At 34.0% G+C, this 24,054-nt stretch overlaps 1 protein-coding gene across 10 annotated transcripts in view; it reads right to left on the bottom strand.

Moving 5' to 3' along the window:
- Positions 1 to 10,966, bottom strand: part of LOC109805696 (ABC transporter G family member 24) — a 48,684-nt gene extending 37,718 nt beyond the window's left edge. For 3 of the 10 annotated variants that reach the window (XR_014428123.1, XR_014428124.1, XM_083060514.1), the window contains exons 1-8: positions 10,249 to 10,966; positions 8,496 to 8,572; positions 4,995 to 5,264; positions 4,395 to 4,458; positions 4,140 to 4,298; positions 3,835 to 3,869; positions 3,669 to 3,742; positions 1,736 to 2,667 (exon numbers count right to left, since the gene is read on the bottom strand). Coding sequence is in view for 7 of the 10 variants with exons in the window: in XM_083060514.1 (XP_082916640.1) it covers positions 1,736 to 2,667; positions 3,669 to 3,742; positions 3,835 to 3,869; positions 4,140 to 4,298; positions 4,395 to 4,458; positions 4,995 to 5,264; positions 8,496 to 8,572; positions 10,249 to 10,445 (1,808 nt within the window). In the remaining 3 variants the exon portion in view is untranslated. Of the gene's footprint in view, positions 1 to 1,735; positions 2,668 to 3,668; positions 3,743 to 3,834; positions 3,870 to 4,139; positions 4,299 to 4,394; positions 4,459 to 4,994; positions 7,953 to 8,495; positions 8,573 to 8,691; positions 8,868 to 10,248 lie in introns of those variants that run through there. The other 7 variants (XR_014428125.1, XM_083060513.1, XM_083060511.1 and 4 more) reach the window with 7 other exon arrangements.
- Positions 10,967 to 24,054: the final 13,088 nt, after the last annotated feature.

Below are 24,054 nucleotides of genomic sequence, written 5' to 3'. Positions count from 1 at the left end.
ATTGTGTATTCGTGAAGAGATTTATTGATGGTGAGTTCATCATACTAATTTTGTATGTTGGTGATATGTTAATCATAGGACAAAATAGTGAGAAGATCAGCAAGCTGAAGAAGGATATGAAGAAGTCTTGCTATGAAAGACTTGGGACCCGCGAAGCATATTCTTGGTATGTCTATCTGTTGTGATTGGGAGGAACAAAAGTTGTAGTTATGATAAGAAAAATATATCATGAAGTTATTAGAGCAGTTTCACATGGAGAAAGAAAAGCCTGTTACTACTCCACATGCTAGTCATTTTATGTTAAGCTCAAAGCAAAGTCCTACAAGTGAAATTGAAAAGGAGGAGATGCGCAAGGTGTCATATGCCTCAGCTTTTGGAAGCTTAATGCATGCAATGATGTGTTCAAAACCAGATATAACACATGCAATTGGTGTTGTTAGTAGATATCTGGCTAATCCAAGAAGAGAGCACTAGAATGCTATGAAGTCAATTTTAAGATATCTCAGAGGAACTTCCAAAATGAATTTATGCTTTGGAAATAGAAGACTTGAATTTATTGGCTACACAAATGTAGATATGGTGGGAATATTGATTCTAGGAAATCTACTTCTAGATTCTTGATTACATTTTCAAAGGGAGTGGTATCGTGGCAATCAAAGTTACAAAAGTGTGTTGCTTCGTCTCCCACAGAGGCAAAGTTCATTGCAATAATAGAAGCCTGCAAAGATATGCTATGGATAAAGCCTTTCTTGCATGAGTTAGGACATAAACAAAAGAAATACATCATGCATTGCAATAGTCAGAGAGCAATCAACATGAGCTAGAATTCGAGTTTGTACTCAAGGTCAAAGCAGATCGATGTGACATTAGATACATGATATACTAGAAACAAAGCAATTAAAGCTTGAGAAAATCCATACTGATCACAATAGCTCATATATGATGACCAAGTCCTTACCTAAGGATAAGTACGAGTTCTACAAAATAGTTTCTGGACTGCTAGAGCCTTCCACCTAAATCAAAAGGGGGAGATTGATGGGTTTTCCTCTTTAAAAGGAGAGAAAAAGAAGGAGAGATAAATCAAAATAATACTAAATAAAAATAAGAAAAGAGAGAAAAAGAGATTTTATAGAAAATCAATGGAAAGGAAAAGGAGAAAAACTCTCCTTCACTTTAGGCTTCTTGTATAGTTATCAAGTTTTGTTATAAAAGCGTATGTTTTACGTTGTTTACATATCATCATTTTTGAAAAACAAAAACGTAAAGAGTTTGTGAAAGAATTTTAACCTCACTTCTACATGAGAGAATCCTTTTGAGTGAAATATGGAGTGTTTAGCCACAATTTTTGTGAGATTATTATTATTAGTAGTATTGTTATTGTTGTATTCTCATTAATTATAATGAAAGTTATTCATTATATTGTCTCATTGTGATTATGCAAAGTGTGGGGAAAATTTGATCCTAGGATTATTAATTATCTACTAGCCTTGTATAAAATGATTATATTTGGTATCTTTCCCAACATATACCAGCAATTCCACTTAAAGTGAAGTGATCAGAAAGCAAGTCAGTGAAAGAGTATAATTGGAACTAAAATTTGATCCTTGATTAAATAGGAAAGAAGAAGAAAAGATACATCTAGGCCACCAAATTTAACAGCATAAACTTGAAAAAAAATAAAAGAATAAAAGAATTACAATATACAGCAGTTGGAATTTCCAACCGTGTTATTTACCTGCACAGTGCACTAAACCGAAAGTTTTCTTCCACAGTCAGGTTTCCATGAACTATATCATCCTGTGGCACAAAGCCAATAATTTTCTTATAGGAGTGGATCGATTCATTCTTTCCATTTATAAAAATGGAACCAGTCACCTTGCACCCAAATGCCTTCCCAGCTATTGCTGAAAGAAAAGTTGTCTTGCCAGCACCTGATGGACCCATAACAGCAGTGATGCGGCCAGGTTTAATTTTCCCTGTAACACATCTCAATATATGTTTATTGTGTGCTTTCAAAGAGAGAGTTAGATCTTTGAAAGATATTTCAATTAAAGGCCTTTTCCTTTGTTCACTTTTGGTAGCCATACTAATTACTCCTGATAAGGTAAGGTACCTGTTTTCTTCTTGCTGAGCCTTTTCTTTCTCAAGTTGAGCATATGCATACTTAAAAATTTGGGTATGTGTATGCGGTTGCTTTTCCTTAGACACACTTGCTGTAACATTTTTATCTCTAGTTTCTATTTCTACATGAACATTTTTCCTAATATTTGGATCATTTTCTGTATGCATCATCTGCATCATATCACTGGGTTCTTTTCCCTTTTCCTTTGACACTGCAGATGAACTACTGACCATGGTTGTGGTAATCGGATGTGAATTTGAAACCAATTCAATATCTGTTTCAGTAGATAGTTGATTCCAAATTTTAATTTCTTCGATGTCTACAAAGTCCTTTTTCCTAGAAAATGTTCGTGATAGTTGAGCTTGCAGTCCACTTGAACCCTTCTTAGCTAGATCTTTTGCCTTTTTCCATCTTTGGCGTGCATTTGCAGTCTTCCTTACACTTATGGCTGCTGCTTCTCTCGACTTAGCCATTCTCCTTTCCCTGGTAGTGAGAACTTGGTCGGAACAGCTGTAGATAATGAGTAGCAAAGTACTCAAAGCAGCCTGCATAAGCAGTTAAGAACTGTTGTTAACTTCTACTAAGATGGTCTGAATGTGTGAACTTGTATGTTTTCACTTCTGTATGGGACAAGCAATTAAGCATTAGCCATAATTCCAATATCATCTGTGCTTGTGATGGAAAAGGAACAAAAGGCAGGAAGCATAAAATATCAGAAATTCTTTTCTGGGTATGTTTCCATATGGCTTCTTTAGTCACAAATTGTTGGTACTGGTTCCTCAATAACAAATGGAAAATATAAGGCAATGGTCTAAATGATCCAATGGGTATGGGACAAAATGAAGGAAATAAGAATTTAAAAGGAATAGAAATAGCAAACAGGGAAGTAGTTACAGATGGAGAAGTTGAAGTGCAGGAAAATTTTCAATATTACATTTCAGGTAGAGTCTCTAAAACTCAGTACATAGCCATCCTTATGTAGGCAGTCCCAGATTGGTCATTAAGCAATTTTAAATATTAAAAACAGATTGGGCCTAACTTACTCCTAATAGTTAGCTCAAGGGAGACAGACTAGATAGGCTCTGATTCAGCGATTCCATATTAGAAGCAGACTGCGCCCAACTTACTCTCAAAAGCTAGCTCTAAGGGTGAATGATCACCCAAATCTCATAAAGACCATTCTGGCCATATATTCATAGTCAATGTCGACATTTTTAACACTAAATTACTAGAGTAATGCTACATGTACAACTAAAATCATACATCACTTCTGATTTATCTCTTTCCATCATTTCATTTATTATTGAGAGAGATATTTATCAATGATGGAGAAAAATAAACACAAAAGTAATACGGTACAAATTATTGTACAGTTTTTGTTATACATGTAACATTACTCATTACTAAAATCCCTTAATAAGCCCCAATTCATATATAAAAAAGAAATCACCCAAATAACAATAGAAATCTAGGATCCTGAAAAATGCACATATATAAATTATTGTGCCTACTCCATAATCCATCAAATTAAGTTGTAACAACTTACAATGAGCATGATTCCATATGCATGCATATTTTGGGTCACAGTATTTGAGTTGCACGAACTCAACTTGAAGCATCCTACAATACAAAGTCAAACAGTAAATGGTCATATGTAACCGGAAACATGTGCCATGTGTTATTGCCATAATTCACAATCCATGAGATCTTACTTTGCTCAGATGTAGAACCCATCCTGCAGTAATGCCTGAAATTTCAAGAGAGAAGTTTCAAAGAATCAGGGTAATGAACACAAAGGCAGCATAATTGTTTTTATAACCATTAAAAGAGCATAATAGTACAGGCATTATACTTGTGAATAAAGTGATCAGCTTTTGCTGACTAGATTAAAGTATGATGCGTTCAAGTGCAACTATGAAATGTCATATCTAATATCTTAAATGCTTTGGATTACTTCATCCAGGATCCAACTTTTGCAATTTATTAGGAGTAACCACAGGTTGGGACAAAATAATACCCACTACTGCAAGGAATTCTTTTTGTAGGGTTGGAGCAATACGATCCTGCTGAACAAAATATCTCACGACTGCTACTAACATCAGCCCAAATATTTGCTCCTCCACAGGTATGATCTGGCTGCATTGGAGGCAGTTGATACAGATATCTGCAGAAGTATCTGTCAGGTGTCAATTAATATTCTACACAAAACATGCAAGTAATAACTGTATATATTAACAGAGTGACTGATCACATAGCAAGAATTAGAACTCACGGTTCACAAACACCAGTTTCTTTATTGAGTGTAGCAAGAGGGCAATGGGAACCTAGAGGGCAAGCTTCCAGAAAAATATTTCAAATGCCACAAAAAGATCAAAGTGTTAGGGACATCATTTCCATAGATACTGATAATAGATACTGATAATCAGTATAGTTATTACATATAATGTCACTGTTTTAATTTTTCTACAGATATCATTGCAGAAAAGGAAAATGACTGACATTTTTTTTTTAATTTTAATGAAGAGCATAATATCAGATATAGTTTCAAAACCACTTTTACAATGAAATAGAGAGACAGTATCTTTTTGTCAGAATTTTTTGCTTGAATGAATTGGCATTGTTATTAACATTTGGATAGATAAGTGGTTCCCACTTCCCACCACATTTTCTTATCCAATAATCACACTTCAATCTTTGTAAATTCTCACTAAATTCTGTCAGAAACAAATTGTTTGTGAAGACCTACTCCTTTACAATAAACATTCTTATGAAGCAGGAAAATGCTGATTAAAAAATTTGTATATAATCATACAGAAGATATTTGCAGTTCAGTAATGAAGAAAAGCATATAGAAGTCTCTCGTCACACTTACGTATCATGCATGTGATTCCATGAGGACAGAAGAAACCCTCACAACATGCTTGACAGTTTGTAGTTCTGGCAGGTATCTCCAGTGAATTTCTTAGGTCAACTTGCTGGCTTGTGAGAACACTACAGGCCCATCCTGGCTCACAACCAGATACCCATGAGTTTAAATTGCAGTTCTTGTTAGGCTTTAAATAGTTGTCACTCGATCTCTCCAATAAGCTACTCAAGTAAAACTTTATTTCTGCTGCTGAACACACGCGTTGCGTAATATCTCCTGTTTTACATTAGAATCATCAGATTCCAAAGCATAAGAAAAGTGGTATTAGAATAGAAACAGAGTGCTAAAGAAGAGAAATTCATAACAATGGAATGAGCACATTCAGATTTTCTATTTTCTAACGAAACACGGGTCACATTGTGTTATGACCAGAACTAGGAATTCAATTTTTGAAATGCTTGCTTGGCTTCCACTGTCCAAGTGAAGTTGTCTTTTTTCAATAGTTCAGTGAGTGGTTTTGCAATGCCACGATAACCTCTTACAAATCTTCTGTAGTAGCCTGCTAGACCAAGGAACCCTCGGAGTTGTTTGAGAGTTGCCGGAAGTGGCCAATTTTTAACAGCCTCTATTTTTGAAGGATCAGTTGACACGCCTTCTGCACTGATAAAATGACCTGAGTACTCTACCTTGGTGACAGCAAAATAACACTTACTCTTCCTTGCAAACAAGTTATTCTGTCTCATAGTTTGGAGTACCAGTTGTAAGTGCTGCATATGATCTTCAATGCTCTTGCTGTATATCAATATATCATCAAAGAAAACTAGGAGAAATTGTCTCAGGTACTCTTGAAACAGAATTCATAAGGCCTTGAAAGGTTGCTGGAGCATTGGTTAGATACTCATAGTGCCCCCCATGAGTTTTAAATGCAGTCTTGTGGACGTCCATAGGGTGCATTCTGACCTGGTTGTAACCTGATCGTAGGTCTATTTTTGAGTAGATGGTGGATCCATGCAATTCATCCAAGAGGTCTTCCACAAGGGGAATTGGGAATTTACCCTTAACAGTAGCTTTATTGAGTTCCCTATAATCAACACAAAGTCTCCAGCTTCCATCCTTTTTCCCTACCAGAACTACGGGACTAGCATAAGGGCTGTTGCTAGCTTGAATGATACCTGTATTCAAGTATTCCTTGACCAGCTTGTCTATGACATCCTTCTGCTGTTTCGCATACCTGTAGGGTCTTTTGTTTACAGGGTTGCTGCCCTGAATGAGGGGAATTTTATGATCATGGTCTGATCTGACAGGTGGCAATTGCGTTGGTTCTTGGAAGACATCTTCAAATTCCCCAAGGATGTATTGTATCTTTGGTGTAAGGCACAGGTAGCTGGCCGTGTGTTGTCAGAGTGTTTAACAAAGCACCTTCTTGGTTGCATAATTGTATCATTGAAATATATACTCCTTTCTTAAGAATTCTTCCGAACTGTTTTCTTCTCACGGTCTTCATTCCTTGTAGCTGAGCACTTCGTAAAACATGCTTTCTGCCTTGTGCATAAAACTGCATACTTAATTTATCAAAGTTGCATGTGATGTCAACCAAGGTTATAAGCCATTCAATTCCCCAAGACTAAATCACAGCATCCCAGCGATAATAACATCATGTCCGATGTAAACATTGTTTGTTGTATTGTCCATTTAAAATCTTTGACCACCCATCTATATTTAACTTGCTGCCGTCTGCTACCATAACATGCATAGGCTCCAAATTGTCTATTCGACAACCTAACTTCTTGGCAATGTGGACGTCCAGGAAGTTGTGTGTACTGCCACTGTCTATAAGAATATGCAAGGGTTTCTTGTTGTAGTAACCAGTAATTCACATAATTTTGAAGTTGGGGATGCCTGTCAAGGCATGTACCGAAATTTGTGGTTCACCCATGTCAGCTGAGTCTGAATCAGGCAGTTCTTCTTCGAATGGTGGGTCAATCGATGCTTCTTCCACTTCAATAACATGTAGTTGTAGCTTCTTGTGTGTAAGGTTATGCGCCTGTGAGTATGGTTCATCACAGAAGTAACACAGTCCTTTTGATCTCCTATCAGCCATGTAGGTTGGAGTCAGATTTCTGTAAGGCTTTGCTTTATTCGAGGTGAATTCTGGCTGATTATACTTGACTTGGTCTGTTGATGTGGGCAGCAATGGTCTTGAATTCATAACGTTCTTGTTGTTTCTTGAATTCAAAGAGAAGGGTTTTGAGGCAATTGCCACCGGTCCCTGGGGTTGGGAAGCCTCATACATCTTTGCCAATGAGAATGCTCTCCGAACACTGTCAGGTCTAAACATGCGTACCATCATTTGGATTTCGTGTTTGAGTCCTCCCAAAAAGCAACTTAGCCGGTACTCCTTTGTAAAGTCTAATCTGGAAATTATTGCATCGAAGGCCTCATGATATTCGCTGACCCCTTTCTCCTGTCTTAACTTCATAAGTTCTGCCATGGGATCATCGCAAACATCTCCAAATCGGTCCTGCAACATCTTCGTATACTCCTCCCAAGACGGTTGTTGATTTGCCAAATTCTTGGAAATTGCCGTGTGCCACTGTAAAGCTTTGCCTTCAAGGTGAACAATTGCTAACCAGACCTTTACATCCTCAGGTGTGGCATCAATCAAGAAACAATTTTCGCATTGGTACATCCATTGATTGATGTTTTCACCGTTGAACCTCGGAAAATCAATTCTTGCAAGTCGTGTCCCACAAGAATATTGATTTGAGCCTCTGGCACCATTAGAATTTTTGCTAACGGAAGGTGAGTGACTTCCTGAATCAAACCGGGTCTTGAATAGGTCTTCCATCTTCTGTGATAATGCTTCAGATAAGGAATCTTGAATCGTGCCTGCAAGTTGCATTATCTGTTTATCAATCTGTGCTGACAGCTTGGTCTCCAATCGTTCTTCCATGTCTGCCATGCTGTGTTAGTTACGGGTTGTGGCCATGAATCGTTCTGATACCAATGTTATGACCAGAACTAGGAATTCAATAAGAATTCGAAGGACTAATAGAAAATAGGGACTCTATGTGAAGAAAAGAATCCGAATGTTATATTTGAAGAAGAAAGATGAGAATACCAATTTATGAATGAATTACTGTACCCCTAAAGCAGGATTAAAATACATTATATAGCCAACTGACTATAACCAATCCCCCACTACTCTATCTTATCTCTAATATATTTAAAATTACTAACTACTCTATCTTATCTCTAATATATTTAAAATTACTAACTACTCTATCTTATCTCTAATTTTGTAGATAAAGTATATTAAAAATTACTAATAAGGACTTGATTCTGTTTACATCATATCACATTGAACATGTTTAACTGGGTACTGAGAAACAGAATAAAGGAAAATGAGAGAGAAAAGAGAAAAATTGTGTCATTTCTTTTTCTACGCTCTTTAAGAAATAAAATGAACAAATGGTATCATTTCTCTTTGGTTGTTGGAGTTCATACCTTTAGTCTTCACAATGCAAGAAGACACAAAGCCCAAATCAGAAGAAAAATTAAATGCTGTATTCCAATCAGCAACCCTAAAATAAGAAAAGCAAACTTCATAATCAAATCGGTTTCAATTTTACACAATATTATGAGTCCATTTTAATGCATCATGTAATTGATAATAATGTTATACTTCACAAGTTTTATTCACCTGAAACTACATCTGAAGCCGCGACACATAAATTCATCACCATTAATTCAGAGGACTAACACACAACTTCTCTAACCTTAAATGTTTAAATAATTAAATAAGTATTACACAACCTCAATCAAGATTCAAGGACCCAAGCATAAGCAGTCAAAATAAAATATAAAAAAGTAACAAAGAAGAAGCATCTGATCATTTATCTTTCTCTCCACACTTTTTTCTCCTTTATTTCCACACTCTTTTTGGGATCATCTCTTATAACTTTAAAAAAAATATATATATATATATAGAGAGATCCGTTTACTCCAGGAGTAAAGCTAGACTTACTCCGTTCAATAATTCATGTTCTACATCAAATTTCAACAACCAAGTTTGCAAATTTTTTAAAAATTTGAAAATCATTTAGTACTTCATTTCATTAATTTAAATTAACGGATAATCATATATATATATATATATATATATATATATATATATATATATATATATTGAAACAACTTCTACATTAGTTTTAAATTTTTAACTTCTAAGTTACAGCTTTAATTTTAAAATAACTTTTAATTCAAACAAAAAAAAGTTGGACCAAATGCAGCCTTAAAATGAAGACAGACTTTAAATGACTTGTTTTTTACTATCCAAATCGATCACGTTAGTCTTTAACCCATTGTTTGTTTATATAGAAACAGAGTAGAAGAAAATAGAAAACAGAGAAATTCTACATAATAGAAATTAAACGAAGAAGTTTATCAGTTTAATTCTGAGAGGAAGAAAGATGAAATTCCAATTGTCATCTCTGATAGATGAAAAAGTTGATCAATTGAATTCTTTTAGTACATTAAATTAGTTCCTGAAAAAAGAAAAACTAACATCATCAACATTTTCACCTTCCAAAAGAAAAATAGATTACTCCTATCTTCATGAGACGAATAAAGACATGTTTGAGTAAATTTCTTCGAAATGACTTCTAGTTAGGAGAAAAAAATGAAATAAGTTTCTCAATAAATTAATTTAGAAAAAATTTCTCCTATTAATTTCTTCAAAATTTTATTTTTAACTTATACATGAGCTAGTTTTAATTTATGAAGAAACCTATTTTAATTTTTTCTTCTTATTTTTCTCTTCTGCAAATACTTTTGAAGAAGCTTTTCCAAATAGTCCCTTAGACCAAATAATATTTCACTTACATTGGAAATCCTAAGTCTTCAAATGATAAATCCAGAGTAGTATATATAATCTGGTCTCCACCTAACAAATTAGTTATTGTAAAATTGAGCTATAAAGAATTTGTCAAAATAAATAATATAAACTCCTAGAAGACCAATATTCGTTGGTCCAATTAGTGCAGCATTTGATTTTCAAATCTCAAGGTTTCAAGTTCGAGTTTAAATTTGATAAAACGACGGTCAGAGATAATCTTAATATAGTCAAGATCCTGAGAGAGATTAGTTCTCTCCAAAGCCAAGTCTTGTGAATACCATGGTAGTTAGAAAACTAAAAAATGTATATTATTAAAAAAAAAACACTCCTTAAGGTATGCATGCTACTAACAAAGTGACTCACGGGTCTTTGACGCAGAAACTGGAGGTGGTTTTGATTTGATGATTCAGAAGAGAGGTGATGTTGGAGATTTGAGCATACACGAGCTGGGTGACACGTGGCAGAACCAGGGGGTTATCGAAGTCACTTATCTGCTGGCAGTGCATCCCGCGGAACAAGAGGTGCAAGCAAAGAAGAACCACCCAAGTCATCATACCCATTGTGTTTCACAAATGCGGAACGGAAGGGAAGAGACTACTAACTCATTGAAGAAGCAATGCTGAGAAGAACTAAGAACTAAGTGTTGGAGAGTTTTTAACGCCGGGAGCATTTCACACAATGGATAGTGAGTAAGTCATACAAGTGAGCTTGACACCACAACATAACCTAAAACTTTAAGGCATTAGGTAGGTGGGTCTTTCTCACTTATATATTACTCAACATGCCCAACTCTAACCAATGTAGGACTTCACTTCACGCTTGAACTCCAACACTAAGAACTAAGAACTAAGAACAAGAACTAGGAAGTAGTCAACAAGACGACAAGGGGACCGAGTCCTAACGAAAAGAGTCAGAGTTAGCCTGCAGTGCCCAACAAGGAAATTGTTTCGATTGGTTTATAGGAGGTGGATTTTGGCCTGGTTAAAGGACTTTTCATCAGTGACCAGCTGAATGAAACAACCATGTTGAAACCGGTTTTGGAACATTTGCTAACCAGGCGTTTGGTGGTTACTATGTTGCTGTCTGTGGACGAGGCTTTGTAGTTTATACTACTGTGGGACTGTTTTTAGAACGTATTATTTATTAAAGTGGGGTTATATATTCAAGTAGGTTGTTTTGAAATAAATATTTCCTTTGGGATGGTGAATGAGATTATCTAGTTATTGTCACCGATGTTACGTTTTCTTTTTTTAAGGAATCTCTTCTAAAGTTTAATTAAATGACATATATTATTTTTATTTTTCTAAGGATCTCTTCTAATGTTAATTTTGTTTAACTTCAATTAAATTATAAATAAAATAAAACTGTCTAGACAAAAAATAATAAACTATTAATGTGTATGATTTTTCTCTTTTTTTATTAATAATTTTTTTCTTCATCATTATCTCTTCTTTTCAATTTTTCTATTTAAGCAATTCTTTTTAAGTTATTGATTTTTAGTTTATGCAAACAGAAATGTAATTTTGTAAATATTGTATAATTATTCTTTTAGTGATTCTGATGTTTGATAAAAGAATATACATTTGGAATTACAATGTCAAATCCTTAATTGTAAATAATATTATTATTGATAAGATTAATATTATTGATAAGATTTTTAAATGAAAATAATTACTTACTTGTGTATTTGTAAAGTCAATCCATAAATAACATTTCCTTTATATTTGTACTAGAGGAAAAATATGATATGAATAAGTACTAGTCATGTAGGAAATGTTCAAATAAAAAAAAAAATTAATTTTAACATGTAAAATGAATTAGAGGTGGTATATAAAACTAAATTATAAAATAAAATAAGTGAATGTGAACTAATAAAATAGAATAAAATCTAGTTATTTAAGTATCACAATTGTACGATTTTAGTTTCTTAAATTTTAATAGTACAATTTTAATATTTTAAGTATCGTAATTGTATAATTTTGATCCCTCAAATCTTAAGTAAATAATTTTAGTCCTCAAATACTACATTTGTATGATTCGAGTCATTCAAGTATTTTAATTATATAATTTTTTACTTATTTAAGTTACATATATTATTAATTTTAATAATAATAATAATACATAATTTAATATATGAATGAAAATTATAATATATGTAATTTAAATAAGTCAAAAGTGTATAATTGTGATACTTGAAGATAAAAATACAACTAAGCAAAAAAAAATTAATTTAATTTTTAAAAATAAGTTTCTTTTAAAATTTATCATTTTTTGTGATAAAAATAGAAAAGATTATAAAAAATAATTATAATAAGAATCAAATGCAGGTTATATAATATCTTAAGTATCACAGTTGTATAATTTTGATCCCTCAAATTTTAAGTAAATAATTTTAGTCCTCAAATACTACAATAGTATGATTTGAGATTTGAGTCATTCAAGTATTTTAATTATATAATTTTTTACTTATTTAAGTTACATATATTATTAATTTTAATAATAATAAATATATATTATTTAATATATGAATGAAAATTATAGGTTTAGTTACACTTTTGGTCCTCCTAATTTAGTGTAGGAGCAATTTTGGTCCTCATAATTTGAATTGCTTAATTTTGGTCCATAAATTCAAATAATGGACAATTTTAGTCTTATAAACAATTTACCATCCAAAATTTAACAGACGTTAATGATCTAGATTTTATGCTAAATAAATATTAATTATATATTATTTAATTTCTTACGTGTCAAATTATTTAATATTTAAATTTTAAAAATTTTAAATTCAAATTCGTTTTCTCATCCTCCGTACCCTTCCCTTTGTTTCTTCACCAGCACCCTCACCAGCAATGTCGTGTACTCCTCCAGCACCTCCGCCACGATCGCCACCAGTATCATTTCTTTCCAACAATCACTACGAGAATTTTTTACTGAAATAAAATTTTTTTAAATTTTTTTTACCAAAACAGCACCTGTTCCAATTTATTTACAGAAGTAGCACCTTTTACTGTTCATGCTCAGAATTCAATTCCCGGAGAACCGAATTATGAGTAGTGTTTAAATTTTTTTTCTTTTCTGTTTGTAGTTCAGGTTGTGTTAATGTTGCAACTGAAACGGCCCGTTCTCCAAGCAAAACAGGTCATTTTGCTTGCACGCATAGTCTATTAATTTTGAAACTGGAACGTGGAAGCAAAACGGCCCATTTTGATCCATTCATCATTGTGTATTTTTGCATCCGGAACGGCCCATTCTAAAAGGAGAACGGGCTGTTCTGCAAGTGTTGCATGGAGAACAGGCCGTTTTGAAAGTAGAATAGACCCTTCTAGATCCAGTTTTACACCATGCTCAGATCCAAAATGCAAAAAAAAAATTAAAAAAAAATTAAAAAAAAATTCTATTTTAATGAAAAATTCTCACTGCGATTGATATCAATACCCTTTTCATTTTGTTTTCAATGTTATTGGAATTTAAAAAATTTAAAATTTGAATATTAAATAATTTGACACGTAAGAAATTAAATGATATATAATTAATGTTTATTTAGCATAAAATTCACATCATTAATGCCTGTTAAATTTTTGGATGGTAAACTGTTTGTGGGACTAAAATTACCCATTATTTAAATTTATGGACCAAAATTAAGCAATTCAAATTATGAGGACCAAAATTACTCCTACATTAAATTAGGAAGACCAAAAGTGCAATTAAGCCAAAATTATAATATATGTAACTTAAATAAGTCAAAAGTGTATAATTGTGATACTTGAAGATAAAAATACAACTAAACAAAAAAAAAATTAATTTAATTTTTAAAAATAAGTTTCTTTTTTAAATGTACTACTTCTTTTAAAATTTATCATTTTTTATGATAAAAATAGAAAAGATTATAAAAAATAATTATAATAAGAATCAAATGCAGGTTATATGATTCTACTACTTCCAATTTCTCCTCCTTTAACTACTAAGCTACTCTAGTAGTCTAAATTTATTAATTTACTACTTATTATTTTATTAAAACTAATGATATTTTAATAAAATGATTGTTTTTTTAAAAAAGTATCATTAACTGTTTGTTTTATATGCACCCTTATTTAAAATAACTAAACTTAATATTTAAATAAAAAAATTACACTTGCAACTTATTTTAAAAGTACTTCAATAAAGAATAAATAACAATTGCATCTCATATTAAACAATTAAACTAAATATAAATTACTCCAACAAATAATTAATCACATTTACGTCTTGTATTAAATAAAGACATTTTAAACTGAACATATTACTATTTTACATTTATCAAATACTCGTTAATCTATGTACACTCATTCTGGACAAGAAGTATAGTAAACATTTTATGATGCATAAAGAAACAAATCTGCAGAGCAACACACATGTAGTTAGATTAACGATAAATCTGGATGAACCATTTGGATGGTGTTCTAATAAATGTAATCTGACTTAGGTTTTTTTTTATTTATTTAGTATGTTTTATTTATTTGATTATCTCAAAATTTGTCTAGTCTTTGAATGAATTCCAATTGTCACTTTTTGTGGTTATGTTTGCAAACGATCTCGGTAGAGAAGGACAATTTTGAAAGAGTCCAATTTGAAATAGACATTCTAACAATATAAATAATTTTTTTAGTATATAGTATAGCATGTAATGTAGTATTATTTGTGGTGTCATTTTGTGACAAGGTAGTGGGACAACCTCTGTTGGACCCAAAGGAGAAGAAATATCTATTTGTTGGTAAGCTCGTGAAAATTTGTTGGGAAGAATGAAAATCTTTTGGTGACGAAAGTCTGCATGGAGAGCTGTGAAAGTGAGTGGCTACTCGACTATAACTATGAGTTCGAGTAGAATTGGTTTAAAATAATTTGACTGATTTTAATTATAAAAAAAATTAGTTTGAATTACTTTTTATTAGATTTGTGATGAGGTGGATTGACTCATAAATTAGTTCACTTAGTATAATTTTCATTTTTTATTTTTATTTATTTTTAAGTCTCTAAATGTTAACTTAAGTAATTATATATTTATATTATTTACTAAATTTTATACATATTAATTGTGAATTATGATATTTAGTATAGATTTGATATTATTTGTAAATATTTTATGTAACAATTTTTAAATTATTTGATATTATAAGTTGATTAATTTAATTGTAGTTAATGTTTATTTTCTTTTTGTCATTTTTTGTAATATTATTAATGTAGTTGTAATTTTAAAAAATATAAGATTATAATATATTTTATAATTTTTAATAATTTTTTTAATATAAGTAAGTTAATTTGTTTAATCTATTAACATGTAATGTGTTGGATTGAATTTATATTTTTTTAAACTCTCTATAAGATGAGTCAAGTTGGATTGACCCATCTATTGACAAACTCGTAATGAGTTGGATAGAGTTACCAATTTGACACAGTTCTGTTATATATGATTACTTTAGAGAATTACCATGTCAAAACACTAATTATGCAAGTTGATGACAGATTTTGTTCTCCTTATCCCCGGCCCTATAAAAGGTGGGACGGGTTCATGTTCATGTTTATAAAAAGATAGGCTTATATTTTTAAACCTTATCCCCATCTCCAAAAGGTTTTGTCGAGTTCGGTAAACTCATGGGGGGCCATCACATTTTTTTAGAATTTTAAATTTATTTATACATTTTAAATAAATTAAATTATAAGTTAATAATTATATTATAATATAAATAATATATATAATAAATAAATAAAATTATAAATAGAAAATTTAAGGATTAAATTATATTTTTAATTAAACATATAATTTTAAGTTTATCACTTAATTATTGGTATAATTTAAATTATTTAAATATTAAAATAATTAATTTATATTTTAATATTTAAAAAAATAAATTTTTCATTTTAATTATTATTGGGTTGAATAGTTATAAAGTCTATTGTCTTAATTTTAATGTAATTTCTATATTTTATTTTAATTAAATAAATTCATATGACTTTTCATATTGTCTAGGTTAGTTCTGCGTGTTTGTTTTTAGGTTTTTTAATGAAAAATAAATAAAAGTGAAAATTTATTTTCTAGTAGAGTCTTAGTAGAAAATATTACTTATATATGAGAGGTTGTTTATCTTAGTCTATAAATACAATCATCTTGAAAGCATCCTAGGAAAGCTTGGAGAATAAGCAAATTATGAGTTTCTTATTATGAGAGTTTTTCCTTTATTCTTGGATAAAAAATTTATGGTGTTGGTTCTACTAACTAGTTATACTTAGGGTCACACTTCTTTTGATAACTTTCGTTCTATCAACAGATTATGACGAAGGTTAAGCTCCTCTTATGTTTCTTTACATATTTTCAAGATCATTTAAGTAAAATCACATCTATCTATTCTTTTAATTAACTTAATCTTTTTTAATATAAAAAATTGTTGATGTTTTTGTTCTTTATTCCTTATTTTATTTTATTATATAATCTTTTTGGTTATCTCTTTGTGCTTCTTCTTTGCTGGTACTATTAAAAAAATCAAAGAAAAAACTTTAATTCTAGTTTTATTTCTTTTTGTTCATTCTAAATATTTTGTTGTCTTATTCTTTTAGGATGAAAAATAAAGTTTCTTGTTATTTCAATTTCACAAATTCTTGGTTCTTGTTCTCTAAAGCTATCATATCACTCATTTGTCATTGTTTTTTTATTATGAATAATCATTCTCTAAATTCTTACTTAAAGAGCTCAAGAGAAGAAGTTGAGTGGTAAAAGGCAAGAGTGATGAGACTATCAAAAGAAAAAGACAAATTAAGTGAAACATGAGAGGCTAAGACAGTGTAAACACCTAAGAGTGTTTGTGTTAGGATTTTTTTCAGTAACTAAATTTATGTAGCACTTTTAATCATGAATGGAGGAAAAGGAGAAAAGGATGTTGATCTCAAGTTAAAGTCCTACATGCAAAATTAGATAATCTTAAATTTGCAACTAGATCAAGAAGTCCAAGGCAACACAATTATAAAAAGAAGTATTCAAATGGTCATTATAGAAGGATAAAAACAAGAGAGTGTGAGAAACCAAAAGAGAGAAAGAATGAAAGAATAAAAAAAATAGAATTAAGAGAAAAACATATTTGAGTGTAAATATATGAGAATGTTTGTGTTAGGATTTTTTTTTCCAGTAACTAAATTTGTGCAACATTTTTAATCATGAATGGAGGAAAATGAGAAAAGAATATTGATCTCAAGTCATTGATGAAGGATTTTGAAGCATAATCACAATTCCAAATCCTACATGAAAAATTAGATAATCTTGAATATGCATCTAGATCAAGAAGTTTAAGCCAACACAATTATAAAAAGTAGTATTCAAATGGACATTGTAGAAGGAGAAAAAAATAAGAGAGTGAGAAACCTAGATAGATAAAATGAAAGAATAAAAAAAAATAGAACTAAAACGAAATGAGTTGAAAGAAAAAGAGATAGAGCTAGAGAGAGAGGAAGAAAAAGAGATGACAGAAATAGAATTGAAAGAAAGAAAAATAGTCTGAAAAAATGTTTAAAGAATTGAGAGAAAATGATTTTATAAGTGATGATTCTCTTTTGAAGGGACTTGAAGAAGTGTGTTAAGAGCTAGTTATCAGGACTAATATCCTACCATTTATTCTCTCATTATTATGATTTATTCTCTCATTATTATGATGTAATTTCCTGTTTTACATTGTAATCTTTTTCTTTAAATCATATTGATTGCCTCACACAAATTGTGGTGAGATTTATCACATCTTACATGGTATCAGGTTACGGTTCCAAACCCTAGCCTCCAAACCCTTGTGTCGTCATCTGCCACCACGGTCGTGCATTCTCCCCCAACCGTGCGATCGTCCAATTCTGTTTGCGGTCCTCTCTCATGGCTGACGATACCACTCCTCCGTCTCTGCCGTTTGCTACCTTGGTTCACATGATCACCATTCAGCTTAACTCTGAGAATTTACTTCTCTAGCGTAAACAGGTTACTTCTCTTCTTCAAAATCAGAATTTGTTTCACATTGTTGATGGTTCTATTGAACCACCATCGCAAATCCTTGATTCTATTCCAAATCCTCGATTCGCTCAATGGCAAGCTCAAGATCGAAATGTCACCAGTCTCCTACTTTCTTCCTTGACCGAGGAGGCCCTCTCTGAGACACTTAGTGCTGACACTGCTCTGGATATTTGGAATGCTCTGCATACTGCCTATGCTTCACGCAGCAAGGCTCGTGAACTGTGCCTCCGTGACGAGCTTCAACTCATGCGTCGTGGTTCCATCTCTGTGACAGAATATGGAAAGAAATTTCGCACTATTTGTGATCAGTTAGCTGCTATTGGTGCTCCTATTGCTAATGATGACAAAGTACACTGGTTCCTTCGTGGTCTTGGTCCCTCCTATGCAAATTTTTCCACGGGTCAGCTTGATCAGGTACCTTTGCCTCGATTTACTGATATTCTTTGTAAGGTCGAAAGCCATGCTATTTTTCAGGCATCTCTTGAGGAACCAACGCCCCCTCAGCCAGCTGCCTTCTATGCGAACAATCAACCTCGCTCATCTGGCAATCAGTCGTCTCGCAGTGGTAACCGTGGACATTCCAATGATGGTTCTAATGGTGGTAACCGTGGCAATTCTAATGGTGGTTCTCGTCAACGTCGCAACAACTCTGGTCGTCGCAACTCTTATGTCCCTCGATGTCAGATTTGTCGTGAACAGGGTCATTATGCTAACAAATGTCCTGTTCGCAGGGACCGGTCTTCTGAGTCTGCTAATTTGGCTCAGGCATTTGCTGCCAGTTGCTCGGTGGACACCTCAAACCAGTCAGATTGGTATATGGACACTGGTGCCACATCTCACATGACACCTTCTTCGTCTCAGTTGACTGATTCCCAAAATTATAATGGTATTGATCGTGTTTTTGTGGGTAATGGGACCTCTTTAAATATTACTCATGTTGGTTCTCGTTCTTTATCACATATTGTTCCTTTGTCAGATGTTTTGGTTGTGCCTAACCTAACTAAAAATCTTGTATCTGTTAGCAAACTGACTCGTGATAATCATGCTAAAGCTATTTTTGTGGATGACTCCTTTGTTATTCAGAATCGAAAGACAGGCAGAGTTCTGGCAAGGGGACGATGTGATCAAGGACTCTATGTGATGGATCAAGGACCACAAGCGTTGCTTACTACTAGTTCTTCACTGCCTCGTGCCTCTTTTGAACTTTGGCACTCTCGTTTGGGACATGTTAATTTTGATGTTATTAATAAGTTAAATAAGCAAGGTTATTTAAATGTTTCGTCTATTTTGCCTAAGCCAATCTGTTGCACTACTTGTCAGATGGCTAAGAGTAAACGTTTGGTTTTTTATGACAATAATAAAAGGGCTTCTGCTGTTCTTGATCTTATTCATTGTGATTTATGGGGACCCTCTCCAGTTGCTTCTGTTGCTGGATATTCTTATTTTGTTATTTTTGTGGATGATTTCTCTCGCTTTACCTGGTTTTATCCATTACGACATAAATCAGATTTTTATGATGTGCTTGTTCGGTTCAAAGTCTTTGTGGAAAACCAATTTTCTCGATTTATTAAAGTTTTCCAAAGTGACAATGGCACCGAGTTCACGAATAACAAAGTACAGGATTTATTTGCTTCTTCTGGTGTGCTTCATCGGTTCTCATGCCCGCATACTCAAGCACAGAATAGTCGGGTTGAACGGAAACATAGACATGTTCTTGAGATTGGTCTTGCAATGTTGTATCAGTCACATGTTCCTACTCGTTATTGGGTTGATGCTTTTAGTTCTGCGATATATATTATTAATCGTGTTCCCTCTCAGGTGCTATCCGGCCAGATTCCATTCACACTTCTATTTCAAGTTGCGCCTACATATGCTAATTTTCATCCTTTTGGTTGTCGTGTGTTTCCATGCTTGCACCCATACATGAAAAATAAATTTAGTCCTCGGAGTTCTCCTTGCATATTTTTGGGTTATAGTAGTCATCACAAAGGATTCAAATGCTTAGATCTGACCACTTCCAGGATTTATGTGTCTCGCCATGCTCAATTTGATGAAACTTGCTTCCCTTTTGCAGGTTCTCCTTCTTCTAGCATCGATTTTATGGTTTCTTCATTTTATGAACCAATCACAGGCTTCAAGTCTTCTTCGATGTCTGCTTCCTCTAGTCTTCCGACGAGACCACCACCAGTTACTACCTTGTCTTGTCCATCATGTGTTTCCTTGGATGCTGCTCTGGCTCCCCATCCTGCTCCACCTGTTGCACCTGCTTTATCGGAACCTGTCTCTCCTCCACGAACTCCATCCCCAGCATCGGCCTCTCCTATAGTGTTGCCTGCTTCTTCTGATGCTTCTATTCAACCAGCCCCGGTTGCTGTTCGTATGCAGACTAGATCACAGAATGGCATTTTTTGGCCTAATCCGCGTTATGCCCTCGCTCATCACCAACCTACTGCTCTTCTCACTGCTTTGCATGTTGCTTCTGATCCCAAGGGTTTTAAATCCGCCATGAAGCATCCTTAATGGTTGGCAGCAATGGAGGATGAGCTCTCTGCTCTTCGTAACAATCATACTTGGACCTTAGTCCCTCGTCCATCTGCTACTAATATTGTTGGTAGTAAATGGGTTTTTCGTACCAAACACAAAAGTGACGGCACTATTGAGCGCTTAAAAGCGCGTTTGGTGGCTCAAGGTTTCACGCAAATTCCAGGTTTTGATTACTCACTCACTTTCTGCCGGTTGAACAAGGCTCTATATGGGCTCAAACAGGCGCCCCGTGCTTGGTTTGAACGTTTGAGCTCTTTTCTGATGCGCTTTGGTTTTATTTGCAGCAGGGTTGATCCATCCTTGTTCTTCTTCTATCGCGGGCGCATCACTCTCTACCTCTTGGTTTATGTGGATGATATTATTCTTACTGGAAGTGATCCCCCCTTTCTCACTCAATTTATTGCTCGTCTTAATGCTGAGTTTGCAATTAAATATCTAGGAAAGCTTGGCTACTTCCTTGGTCTTGAGATCACTTATACTGCCAATGGTTTGTTCTTGGGACAAGCCAAATATGCTCATGATCTGCTTTCCCGAGCTATGATGCTTGAGGCCAAACCTGTCTCGACCCCATTGGCTGTCGGTTTTCATCTTGTCAGTGATGGAGTGGCCTACTCTGATCCAACTCAGTACCGCTCTTTGGTTGGGGCCTTACAATACTTAACCATTACTCGCCCTGATTTATCATATGCCGTCAACACGATAAGTCAATTTCTCCAAGCTCCTACTATTGATCATTTTCAAGCTGTCAAACGTATTCTCCGTTATGTTTGTGGTACACAACATTTTGGACTTACGTTTCGCAACTCACCTTCTCCCGCGGTTCTTGGTTATAGTGATGCTGATTGGGCTCGCTGCACGAAAACTCGTCGGTCTACCTATGACTATGCTATCTTTCTTTGTGACAATCTTTTGTCTTGGAGTGCCAAGAAACAACCTATCGTTGCCCGCTCTAGTTGTGAATCTGAGTACCGGGCCATGGCCAACACAGCTTCTGAACTTGTTTGGTTGCTCAATCTCCTTCGTGAACTTCGTGTTGGGTTGTCTGCGACTCCTCTCCTTCTCAATGATAATCAAAGTGCATTGTTTATGGCTCAGAATCCTGTTGCTCATAAGCGTGCTAAGCATATTGATTTGGATTGTCACTTCATCCGTGAGTTAGTTGCCTCTGGTCGCTTGGCTGTTCGCCATGTTCCTACTTCTCTACAAATTGCTGATATTTTTACGAAGGTGTTGCCTCGTCCGTTATTTGAATTGTTTCGATCCAAGCTTCGTGTTGGTCTCAATCCAACGCTTAGCTTGACGGGGGGTGTTAAGAGCTAGTTATCAGGACTAATATCCTACCATTTATTCTCTCATTATTATGATTTATTCTCTCATTACTATGATGTAATTTCCTGTTTTACATTGTAATCTTTTTCTTTAAATCATATTGATTGCCTCACACAAATTGTGGTGAGATTTATCACATCTTACAAAGTGCATCCAAAGAAGGAATGCAAATCTAAAATGAAAATGAGTATGAGCATTCAAAGATGCAAATTTTGTAACAGCCCAATTTTCCGCTGGGCCAAGGGCCCAATTCGTTGCCCGGAACGAGCCGTTTCAAAAGTGAAACGGGTCATTTCGGAATAAGGGAATGCTTAGAAAATGAAGTGGGAGAACGGGTCATTCTATTTGGAGAATGAGTCGTTCTGGTTTGGAGAACGGGCCGTTTTGGAGGGAGAACGGGCCGTTTCGGAGGGAGAACGGGCCGTTCTGTAAGCAGAACGAGCCGTTCTGCTGGGTTTGAGAACGGGTCGTTCCGGTTTTAGAACGGGCCGTTCCAGTTGAGAAATTTACGTAGGTTTGAAGGGCCCAGAACGGGCCGTTCCGCTTTTAGAACGAGCCGTAGTGGTAAGTGAGCCAGAATTCCTATAAATAGGGGGCTTCACTTCTCATTTTTCACACACCTCTCATTCTCATTCTTTCTTCTCTTTTGTTCTCTCTTCTTTCCTTCTCCTTCTTTCTGAAGACCAAGAGGAATCTAGAGGAGGAGGTTCTGCCCTAGTTTTAGTTCCGGTCCCTGTTTAAGGAAAAAGAGGAGGAGGTTCTGCCCTAGTTCCTATTTATCCAGGTACGGGGGAAAAAGGATTATTTATATATAGAGTTACATGAGGGAATTGGGTAGAGGAAGATCCCTTAGGGTTATGAGTAATTTATAATTATTTCTGTTTGGAGAATTAATTGTCTTATGTGATTCTGTATATCTTTAAGACTACGAATATATGATTTATTTGTAAAAATGATGCTCTGGAAGAGAGAACAAAATTATAGAAAAGTGCCTATAAGTTAGGTTGTGAAAAATTGGATGATTTCTGTTTGAGGAATTGATGATCCCATTAGATTTTGTATATGTTGAGGATTATAAATATGCTAATAATTTGTAAGAATGATGATTTGGGAGAGAGAACGAAATTGTAGAAAAGTGCCTGTGAGCTAGGTTTTGGAACAATTGGGAATTTTACTGTTTATGTTAAAATTATATTAAATTGATAATTCTATTGTTTATTATATTAATTTATGAATGTTATTGTTATATTATTTAATAAGAATTGATGATTTAAATGTGAATTGCTTGAGGGATGTGTAAATCCTTATTTTGTTAGACTTATCTGTTGTGTATGTGATATGGAATTGTGTATGTGATATGGAATCGTGATATGAGATGAGATGTTGTATGGACATGATTAAGAATGTGATTGCGATGTGTTTTCTCACACTAATGACTAGGGATGGCACGACCCCTGGGTAAGTGGTGCCACAGGGAGGGCGTGATCCTAGCATGGTGTGGGATGAGTAAGACAGTTAACACACACCACTTATGTCGATTATGGCAGCCCTGGCATAGGGTTAATTGCAAGAGACTGTATGGATTGTAATGTGATTGTGATTCCTCACACTCATGCTTCAGGGACGAGCGTACTCCTGAATGATCAGGGATGATACGAACCCTAGTATGGTGTGGGTTGAGTGAGGCAATTAACCCGTATCACTTGTGTCAGATGTGGCGAGCAAGGACGGAGCCAAGGGGGGACCTACGGGTGCCACGGCCCCCCCAACAATTTTAATTTTTTTTATATACATATATATTACTATATGGCATCCCCTATTTTTAATATAAACTCATATGTATAATTAAATGAATAACCCAAATTTATTTTTTTATTCAACTTTTGGACTTCTGGTACGGCCTGCTATGTGGTATCACTTTGGAATTTTTTTTTTTTTAAAAAAATGTAGCGCCTCATTTGATCATTCCAATTCTCGGCCCCCCAGTATTGAAATCCTGGCTCCGTCCCTGGTGGCGAGGTCTTGGCATGGTGTTAATTGTAAGATTGGCTTGAATTATGGATGTGGAAATGATATTGTTAATCGTAAAATTGTGTGGATGGTGATGGATTGATAAATTATGATACATGCTTATATATATATATATATATATGAATTATGATGAGATTTCATTATGATGTGGTTGTATGTACTTTGCATATAGATATTTTCTTTTCTCACCGTATAAATTGTGGATGTTTTAGGTGAGGAAGATTCGGCTACGATTAGAATGCCAACAG

This window comes from Cajanus cajan, chromosome 7 (genome assembly GCF_000230855.2).
Source record: "Cajanus cajan strain Asha chromosome 7, NIPB_CcT2T_4, whole genome shotgun sequence".
NCBI classification, from domain to species: domain Eukaryota; kingdom Viridiplantae; phylum Streptophyta; class Magnoliopsida; order Fabales; family Fabaceae; genus Cajanus; species Cajanus cajan.
Note: the sequence above shows the minus strand (reverse complement) of the source record. Positions and strands in the feature narration are given on the sequence as shown.